This window comes from Xenopus laevis, chromosome 7S, assembly GCF_017654675.1.
Source record: "Xenopus laevis strain J_2021 chromosome 7S, Xenopus_laevis_v10.1, whole genome shotgun sequence".
NCBI lineage: Eukaryota > Metazoa > Chordata > Amphibia > Anura > Pipidae > Xenopus > Xenopus laevis.
In genome coordinates this window covers 24,406,587-24,417,890 of record NC_054384.1, presented here as the reverse complement: position 1 = coordinate 24,417,890, position 11,304 = coordinate 24,406,587, and the positions used below count along the sequence as shown (strand labels likewise).

General features: G+C 39.6%; 1 protein-coding gene across 1 annotated transcript; it reads right to left on the bottom strand.

The window, feature by feature from the left end:
• Nucleotides 1–367: 367 nt before the first annotated feature.
• ppp1r3c.1.S (protein phosphatase 1, regulatory (inhibitor) subunit 3C, gene 1 S homeolog) lies at nt 368–5,028 on the bottom strand (the record flags this gene model as incomplete). Its single annotated transcript, NM_001093339.1, is given in 2 exon segments — nt 368–3,019; nt 4,984–5,028. A coding segment is annotated over 1 exon segment (900 nt). The 5' UTR covers nt 2,977–3,019; nt 4,984–5,028.
• Between the last annotated feature and the right edge of the window lie 6,276 nt (nt 5,029–11,304).

Genomic DNA, 11,304 nt, shown 5'->3' with positions numbered 1-11,304 from the left:
AAAAAATCCAAATGTTTGCTATTGGAAAACCAATGTTATTTGGGATCAAATAATTAGACCACTGTCATTATACAAAACATAATTTATTATTGAAAGTTCACATTTTACGTAGAATGGGTTTATTTTACAGTGACAAAACATGGTAGGAAACAGACTGTTGGGTTGAAACACGTAACTTATTCACTCTCTCATCATTCTTAAGTTTAATATCTGACATATAGTGACCTATAAACATTCCTTAAAGCTGATTTTATTGTGCACATTGGACACCGTCATATCAAATAAACAAATTAATGATCATTATTCTTAATAAGCATCACAGTTCATTTCACAGTCAAGAACACCGCCCATTTTTTTCATTCTGTCATCAAATATAGTATTGTCAGCTTCAAAACGTACTGTACATCAAGAAATACACATTAGAGCCCGTAACAAAATAGAAAAATACACTGCTCAGCTATTTCATGTAAAAAGTGCAAGAGTTCTTGAGAGAAAAAAAGAAGCAAAGGGGAAAGAAAACATAATTCTCTGTGCCATAAAAAGTATTTAATAAAAAGCTGTCATTACTCAATGGAAAGAAAAAAGGTTCAACTATCTGATGTGCAAAAATATCAGCTACAATCATTTTATCCATTAAGGAAACTACAATTCTATCAAATACCAAATTCACATATAAAGGTGCAAAAACGATTTGCGTTGCCTTCAATATGAAGGAAATTTAATTTTCTGACTTCTGTAATTAATTATCTTAAAAAAAAGTTAGAAGAAAGAGACTATTACAGATTCCTTGCAAACAAGTGCAATTTTTTTTTACAGGGCAGGGAGGATGGGGGTTTTGTTATCCTAAAAGTTGTTCTTTATTTGCACATAACACTAAAAGGTTGATGTAATCTGCCAAAATAATACATGCGTTGTTTTAGGCTTCCCAGAGTCCAACGGGCCAGAGGAGAGAGGAGCATTGCATGGCAATGTATTGCACACACCTCTAGAACACAGTGGGATCAAGTGGGAAAGGAAAGTAGTCCAGAAAATTGAGACTATATTCCAGAAGTGATGGTGTAGTTGTAACTATGCAGTTCGGCTTTGCAGAGTTTTCTGAATGGCACAATATTGCTACTATTCAATATTCAGACAACCTACAATTCTGCATTTTAGGTTTGTGGCAATATTTTTTTGAAAAGGCACCTTTTTTTTTTACTTAAAAGCAGATTTGTTGGGATAGCTTAAAGCAACATTGCAGGGCCCTTCTTTATCAATCAAACCATGATGGACTGATTAGTGCGTTTGAACTTTCTGTACCCTTACTTGCTTAAATTGTAGTGCAAACACATTCATTCTTTAACTACCTCCATAAAAATTGATAACAGGGATGTCCAAAATATGATCCAATAGTTGCTGCTGAACTATTTAGTGGTGGTATGCTGAAAATTGCAGTTTAACAACAGCTACAAGGTTGCAAGTTGTACAATTTTGGGTCACCCTGTATGAGTTTGGAAAGGTTTTAAAAGTCCAGCTTTTAAAATCAAACCTAACACTCCTTTCCCAGGTGCCTAGTGCGTTTCATGCTCATCTATATGTGTCAGGTCACTAGAAATACATGACATGCTTCTCCATATTTGCAGCTGGTTGATCTTCCGCGATGTATCGTTAGCCATTTCGTACAATGGATTCATCCAAAAAAAAAAAAAAGATATCGAAAAAAGGGTCTCCTGAATTCTAACTGCTGCCCAACTTGTAAGAACTATCCTCATGTGGTTTACAAAAACAAGCTGCAGGGTGTACAGCTCATCATTTTAACCTTACACATATGTATATTTTGTGTATATGACCAACGTCAGAGGTTCCGATGGCATCAGCACTGAGCACTCTAATGCTACGGTAGACAAAGGCAGTACATACTGTGTTTTGAAAATGTGCTTGTTAAAAGCGTACTGTCCTAAGATATGGCCGTGAACATATAGTTATCATTGTTCCTTATACTGTTACTTGATTTTAAGCATTTTCATTTGTTTGTTTGCAAATGAGGTCTCATCAGCACTGAGACGTTTAGATTTATATGAACATCTATGCTGTTTTTCACCAGTAAGGTGATCCCCCTATTTTACCCCAACTTTGCCATTCGGGATACAGACCAGCAGATGTTCTGGGGCTTCCAAACTGATCAAAGTCATTGTTTTGTGGTTTCTTCTTATATTCATATGATGCAATGTCTGTTTTAGTTGGTGAAGGTGTGTGCACACCATCTGATTTCCATTCTGCACGTATCACTGAATAGTTCTGTCCGTCATTGTTGTCCCAGAAGACCTGCCCTTCACTTTCATAGGATATACAGAATTCGATTTTCTCATGACTGGGAATGTTGGGGGGTATGTCGATGACGAAAGAAAATGTGTCGCTGTCAGTGCTTCCATAGACATTGTTCATGTAGACACAATCCACATCTACGAATGATTTCCAGGTGTTGAAGGTGATACGAATCTTGACAGATTTTGTATAGTTGACGTTTTTTACTTTGATGGTACCTGCGACTGATCTTTCCTGAAGGCTGCAATTCTCTAGGCAGACGAAACTCTTCTGCAGGCGATTGCGGAACTGTAGATAATCAGCTGAAGGCTGAGTGAATCCCAGTATCAAGTTCTTCTCTTCATGCAGCTTTAAACTGGCTGTTATATCTTCTAGGTCTATCAGGTCAAACTGAAGATCCAATGATGATTCATCTTTGAACTCTGAGAACACATGCACTGAAGTTAAGGAAAGTCCTTTGGAGTCTGCAAAGACCACTCTCTTTTTGTTTCTAGATTTTGAGCGGTTCCACTCATTGCTCCTGGATTCGGATTCCTTTTTCAGACTGAGGCATGGTCTTAGTGGCTTAAATCGGTTAACAAAATTTCTTCCCCTGCAATCGGAGGGGCTGAGAAATTTTTTTAGCGGTGGAGAATGTGCCAGGCATATCCTAACTGCCATATCTACCGGCATTATGGATCGTGGAAGAGAACGGGGTTCCAAAATCTGAATCATTCTGTAAAGAGATAAAAGTCCATAGGTTAAATAATTTTTTCTGGTCTGCAATGTGTATATATTCTAAGTTATAAAAAACGATATATGGCCTTTGCTAGCCATTTTAAACAATTCAGTAATTAAACCACAAACTGCGTCACAGAAAAAGAATAATAGATGCATTGCACTGCCCCCTTATGGTCTTATTAGTGTCAAAAGGAAAAAAAACTGTCTCAAGGGATGCAGTTATGTATTTATAAAGTCAGTTGTAAATTATATTTCAGTTATATTTTTTTTATCAACAAAGCCTGCCGTGATGTAATAACACGCACAATTGCAAAATAATGCTGTGAATTATTACCACCAAAACTGAGGTTGGCTTGAAGATACTGTCTACTTTAATGTACTTTTGACGTTATGGCTGGGCTAAACGACTTTCAATGGTGCAAAGAACTGTGTAACTTTAATGCCAGGAACCTGTTTGTCCGTGCAAATATATAACATTTATACACGTATCGTTTAAAATTTTCACATAGTTGATACCTAAGGACCTCCAAGTATAATAGTATATATATATATATATATAAACAGAACGTTAACTTTCCTTAAATATATCAGCCCTGGACCATTTACTTCAGGCATTACTGTACATTGCTGATTCCTGGCAAAGCTTCCAGGGCTTATGCTGCACTTTGCAGGTTCTGTAGCAGGATCAAACTCACAAAGAACCCCATAGAAGTCCGAATTATACGAATTATAGTCCTGCTTGCAGCTGACTACATTAAAGGGGTTGTTCGCCTTTAACTTAACTTTTAGTATGGTATAGAGAGTGATAGTCTAAGACAATATGCAATGGGTTTTCATTTTTTATTATTTGTGGTTTTTGAGTTATTTTTTATTCAGCAGTTCTCCAAGTTTGCAAATTTTAGCAATCTGGTTGCTAGGGTTCTGCATTCCCTTAGCAACCATGCATTGATTTGAATAAAGCTGGCCATAGATGTTGAGATTTTTAAAAGATCAGATCCTGATCGTGAGACCGCGATCTTCTCAGAACGATCGTACGATCGTACGAATTTACCATCATCTAAAAAGACCAATTTACCAGGAAAACAAAGGGGAGCTGCCTGCTTGGCCCTGCAAACATAGAGAGATTGCACTGGGACCGACAAAGATTTTTTGACCTGGCCGATCAATTTCCCGACAAATGTCGGCCGAAAAATCGTAAGATGTACGATCGTTCGAATACTACTAACCACGCGATAATTGGTCGGGCTTCCCTAAAATCGGTCGTTCGGCAAGAAGAATCGTCGCGTCTATGGGGAGCATAAGAGGCTGGAATTATAAGTAGGAAAGGGTCTGAATAGAAAGACGAATAATAAAAAGTAGCCTTACAGAGCATTTGTTTTCAAATGCGGTCAGCGACCCCCTTTTGAAAGCTGGAAAGAGCCAGAAGAAGGCAAGTAATTAAAAAACAAATTTGCTTAGAATTGGCTGTTCTATAGCATACTAAAAGTCAACTTAAAGGTGAACCACCCCCTTGAACATCCAGCTGATGTTAAACTACAAGTCCCAGGAGATGACAAGGGTGCAGTTTATGAACAGCAGGAAACAAATGGCTAATTCCTGATTATATCTATCTATCCAGATACTGGCAGTGAAAGCATGAAACCACTTCATAGAGAATCTGGGTCAAGCATAATCCTTTGTGTCCCTTCAGCACATGCAACTGCCATGAAACATAAAACTGTCACTACTGTGCATGCAACATGGAAAACAAGTGATAATATGAGCCCTGCAAGCTCCTGACAGAATGTAGCATTGTCATTTATTATATATATATTGCTTTATCACTGTTATTACTGTTCTACATGCAAATAACTTGGCACAGCCACATTTAAACTCCAATTGTACAGTCAGTGGGTTAATTAAGACGAGGTAGATAGTTAAGTAGAAAAGAAAGAGCCCATAGGATGCAGAGGGATGTACCTGAATAGGAGCAGCCCAGAGATTGACACTCGCTTCTCAGCAGCCGCTGAAACATTGGCACTGACTGCTGCCCGCGCCGAATGCTTATCCTCATCGAGACCGCCCCCCAGCACGTGAAAGCAAGGAACGGACCAATGGCAGCGCTCGTCACGTTTCAGACGGCCAATTGCATCGCGCCTACGAACTCTATTCGGAGCGTGATAATCCGATGCTGCACCCGGTGACACTTCAGTCGCAGAAGAAGAGGTCAGTGAAGGGGTGAAGCGGTCAGGGGCCACGGAATATTTACCTAATCGATATCCATGCGCGGAGACAGACAGGAGGAGCTTTGCAGACCGGATAAAAAAAAGACACGTTACTACACCAAACTATCCCCATAGCTGGAAACTCAATGTGGAGTTTCATCAACTTCCCGCTGCTTTTGAAGCCTCAGAGCCTTACGGGGTATCTTACGTGAATACTTGGTTCCTCAGTAGCAGACTGAAAGCGTTACTAGCAGGGACTATATTTGCTTTATTATAAGTCCAGCCATACACATGTCTCACAAATAGCAGTGCTGACCCAATAGCAAAGCAGCCACCATATTTACCTCTTCATCTTTGAGGACTGCCCTCTGCTTTCACGTTCCTCACCTGAATTTGGACTTTTCATTAAAAGTGACCATGTACATAGAAGAATGTGGTCTTATGGCCTGACAGCAGATTGTGGTTTGTGCACCCACAGTTTATGGTATAGTTAAACGGCACATGACCAGGACCGCCATCAGAAATCGCAGGGCCCCATACGACAAAATGTCCTGGGCCCCCTGGGCTGCGCCCACCGCTAGCCCCACCTACAGGTCCGCCCTCCCCACCACACAGTAAAAAACAAAAAAAAATATTGGTGGCTAGGGTTCCCACATGTTAATAAAAAATAAAAAGATATTGGTGGACAGGGCCCCCCATAAAAAAAACATTTGTGGCCAGGGCCCCCCCATTAAAAAATATTGGTGGCTAGGACCCCACATGAGAAAAAAAAATTGGTGGCCAAGGCCCCCCCACATTATAAGAAAATTGGTGGCCAGGGCCCCTTAAACATCCATGCCTTTCCGAAGTCAGCAGCTCTCAGAAATATGGGGGGCCCAGCTGATCAAGTAAGTGTGGCATGGCCGGGCCCCCCTACAACTCTACCCCCTGTCCCCCCCTGATTGCTGCCCTGCACATGACATATAATGGCCCTGGAGTAGCCATGCCTGGATAGGACTACACTGATGGAGAGTGGGCACATTATGCCACCTTTAAAAGGAACAGTTCAGTGTGAAAATAAAAACCGGCTAAATAAATAGACTGTGCAAAATAAAAAAAATGTTTCTAATATTGTTAGTAGGGATACACCGAATCCAGGATGCGGTTCGGGATTCAGCCCGGATTCGGCTTTTTTCAGCAGGATTCGGATTCGGCCAACTCCTGCCTGGCCGAACCGAATCCTAATTTACATATGCAAATTAGGGGAGGGAAACCACGTGACTTTTTGTCAAAAAACAAGGAAGTAAAATTTGTTCCCCCCTTTCCACCCCTAATTTGCATATGCAAATTAGAATTCGGTTTGGTATTTGGCCGAATCTTTCGCAAAGGATTCGGGGGTTCGGCCGAATCCAAAATAGTGGATTCGGTGCATCTCTAATTGTTAGTAAAAATGTAATGTGTAAAGGCTGGAGTGACTGGATGTCTGACATAATATTGGAAACTAGGGATGCAGCGAATCCACTATTTTGGATTCGGCCGAACCCTTGAATCATTTGCGAAAGATTCGGCCGAATCTGAACCCTAATTTGCATATGCTAATTAGGGGTAGGAATGGGAAAATTTTTTACTTCCTTGTTTTGTGACAAAAAGTCACGAAATTTCCCTCCCTGACCCTAATTTCCATATGCAAATTGGGATTCGGATTCTGTTCGGCTGGGCAAAGGATTCTGCCAAATCCAAATCCTGCTGAAAAAGGCCGAATCCTTGATTCGGTGCATCCCTATTACCCAGTTGTTATTTTTACACTGAACAATTCCTTTAACATATTGCTAATCAGAGCCGGATTTACATAGCAGGCACCCCTATGCCCACTGCCATTCATGGCCCCGTCTCCTCCCCTTCTTTATGCACATGCGCAAATTTTCAGCATCGAGTACTGGGGATTGGTGCACAGGACATTATAAAAACGATAGTATCTCCTGCAAATCCCCACTGCTTCCAAACCAATGTAGGTTTAGTTGGGCAAATACAAAAGGTCCTCTGCACTCAACCCATTATGAATATATTTAAGACATTGAGACATTTTGTGCATACAGCTACTGTTTGTCTATATATTGCAATATATTTAAGATGGCCAGCTATATGTCTATATGTATTTTGTGGTCACGGCCTCATTGCACCCCCGCCTAATGGTTTTAAAAATTAGTGGTGAGCACAACTTTCCCTTGTTTGTTATAGGTTTAGTTGGCCGGCATGCCTCCCCCCTAAAATGTTGCCGCCCTAGCCTTGGGCCTTTGTTATCTTTCCACAAATTCCAGGCCTTTCAGATCCTTTCAGATCTCAATAACAAAGTGCCCCTGGATATTATTGTTGAATGTGCTTGGAAATCCACCCACCATATTGTATTCAGGTGAATACACACCTAATCCTGTGCCACATGTGGCATTTGGACCACCATGGTATTTCCAGTGGCTGCAGTGTTTCCTAGTTAAAATACTCATTAAAGGGGTGGTTCACCTTTAAGGTAACTTTTATTATGTTATAGAATGGCCAATTCTAAGCAACTTTTCATTATTTATTTTTTAATAGTTTTATAGTTATTTGCCTTTTTCTTCAGACTCTTTGCAGCTTTGCAAATGCTCCGTAAGGCTACAAATGTATTTTTATTGCTGCTTTTTATTACTCATCTTTCTGTTTATGCTTTCCAATATTCATATTCCAGTCTCTTATTCAAATCAATGCATGGTTGCTAGTGTCATTTGGACCCTAGTTACCAGACTGCTTAAAATGAAAATTGAAGAGCAGCTGAATGAAAAGCTAAATAACTCAAAAACCTTCAATAATAAAAAATGAAAACAAATTGCAAATTATCTCAAAATATCACTCTCTACCTCATACTTCTCTCAAAGATGAAGAACCCCTTTAAACACCGCCACTTCCCCATCAAAATGCATTAATGTTATAAGGGCTCTAGTGCAACCAAATCCAAAGTGTGCCATAGCCACACAAGAGCATGCCCCTTAGTGCTCACTTAAAAATAATTTATACTCTTGCGATTGCTAGCCTTTGCACCAAAATCTAGTGTTTGGTGCAGAGAGCAGCCCCACACCAGCAGGTGGTAAGTACAGGGCTCCGATGTGGGCTGTGCCTCCAGCATGTCTTCTCCAACCCACCCATCTTGGATTGAACAATGTCTAACACAAACAGCGTTCAATCTAGGGGCACCTGCCTGCAGCAAGTTACACAAGAAAGGAAGCAGCCTGCAAAGTGCAAAAAATTGGCTGCGTTTTTTCACTTTGCGCACTTCGTCCAGCATTATGAATGGCCTCTACAGAGTAGTAGGTTAGATAAAAGTTATAGACAGACACTGAGGACTAATATGTGAATTAAATCACTGAAATTCTTCTGTAGAGTTACAAATCAGAAACAGGGATTTACAAACCACGGACTCAATCTGTGGATTACTGAGGCTAAGGCATCACTACAGAGAATTACTTATATATTTATATAATATAATTACTATATTGTGTTTGTGGGCTAGACACAAGGAAGTTTAGATGCCAGTTGCTGAAATAAAGATAAGATGTTCTATTCCCCTTGAGAATTGTGTTGGAATTTATATGCCAGACATGATCTTCTGGGGAGAATGGGGTTAAAGTGTCTGTACATGATCGAGACAATTGCCACAGTTACTAAATGGCAAATTTGGGGAAAATTCTCCAAAATGATAAGTCGCAGCGAATTTGCGGATTTAGTAAAAGACAAAGGTGACAAATAGCTAGCAAAAAAACCTCAGAGCTAGAGAACGTCTACACCATTTCGCCAGCGAATTTAAAAAATTATCTAGCGAAAATCCGGTAATTTATTAAAGTTCGAACAGTACCCTTTTCGCCAAAGTGTACTTTGCCTGGTTCAAGCTGGCGAACTCCCATTATAAAGATAGAGCAGCCACTTTTAAATCGCAATCAACATAAACTTTTCCATGCTAATTTTCTCCATAGTGAAAATTTTCCCCACTACTATTGTATGGGGAAATATACTGGTGAATTTTCCCAGGAAAAAATTCACCACATTTGTCTTGAAAATTTCAACTTGTGATTTTTAGTAAATATGGAGATGTGTTAAGAAAATACACCTGGCGAAGTGAGGCAAACTTTGGTGAAGTAAGGTGAAGAGAAAATTCACTCTTTAGTAAATGTGCCTCAATGTCGACAGCTTTTTAGCCCATGTATGGGGCCCACCGATGGGCTTTACTGACCGTTATCTAGCCTATAATCAAGGAGATATCGATTGGACAGATTTAAAAATCCCATCCCAGTAAGGATCGCTTTGGTTCATTGATGTGTTAAACAATTGCAGCAGCACTCCGATATTTGAAAAAACTTTTTATTCGTGCAACAACGGCAACGTTTCCGACTATTCCAGCCCTTTATCAAGCCAAACAAAATGTGTAACAAACGTGCTTTTAAAGGTGATTACCAGGTGCTTGATGGGAGGATTTACCAATTAGTCACCACCTCCCAATTAAGAGACTCAATTCCCAGCACAATGGATGAATTATTTAATTATCAATGTATTGAGCTGTTTGAGAGATAATTTTGCACAAATTTTCACGGACATTTTACAGAGACTGCTGGGAATTGAGTCTCTTAATTGGGAGGTGGTGACTTATTGGTAAATCCTCCCATCAAGCACCTGTTAATCACCTTTAAAAGAACGTTTGTTTCACATTTTGTTTGGCTTGATAAAGGGCTGGAATAGTCCGAAACGTTGCCGTTGTTGCACGAATAAAAAGTTTTTTCAAATATCGGAGTGCTGCTGCAATTGTTTAACCCATGTGTAGAGAACCTGTGCAGAGAGGAGTACAGCGTGCACCCGAGGCTTCAAACAGTGAGTTGTGTGAGTGTGGCACTTTACTTTTGACTTTGCTTTGGTTCATTGATGTGATCCCTAGTTTGACCACCTGTATTCCCAATTGTTATGAGAACATGAGGCCCAATAATAGGATAAGCCTGATATTGCCCAATTTAGGGGCAAATTCACTAAGATCAGGCGCAACTTCGCCGCACTTCACCACACTTCGCCAGGCGTAGTTTCGCCAGCGCTCCGCAAATTCACTAAAATCTGAAGTTGCGCACAGGGGTATTGTAAGGTCCTATTTGAGCATTGGAGACCAAAACTGTACGGCATATTCTAGATAGGGATATATACAGTATATATATATATATATATATATATATATATATATATATATATATATATATACTCTACATATATGAACATATATGGGTATAAGACATTCTTGTTAAGGTTACAATTTTTAGGGTTACAATATTTATATTTATTCAAAAGGAACTGTCTTTACACAGATCACAAAATGCCACTATAATTCTATATTTACTTGTAATATCTGAACTGTAGCAGGGTCCAAAATAAAATAGACACAAGCAGGAGAGTGAACACACACATATACGTTGGCTGTGTAATGATGCAATGTTTTTTTTAAGCTGAAAGTGTCAGCTGGGCCAGACTTGCACTGAAACGAGTTGGTTTTCTTGCATCATTTTATTACTCATCATAATCATTATTTCTATATACAGTACAGTACTTCTTTATTAAAACTTTTTTCCCTTAATCAAGTGCTAAATCAAGTTCTAATAAACTTTTGATCCCTAGATCAGTGTCGGTAATAAGAGGGTATTATCTGAGACAAGAGGAAAGGAGGTTTCACCATCGAGTGTAGTGGGAGTGACATCATGACTTCCTACAGAAGGAGCTAGTGACAAATAAATTAAAGGAGGGGTTGAGAATGTTTAGGAGGCTTAACTATCCAGAAAACCTCAAATCAGCTGCTATAGTTACAGGGAGTTTAGTTATTGCAAGTTTAGGAGTCAGACTACTAGTCTATCACCTAATTTCTGGAGATGATGAAGCATGAAAAGATATATGCAACACATCTGGTGGACCTGTTAGGCCTCGCTATAGCTAGCAGGAGGCAATACATCTATCAATGTCACTTTATACGGACCTGGCAATATTAAATAATTCTCTGGATTATAAAAAAAACCTATGTCAAATTAGATAACAAATCTTTCAC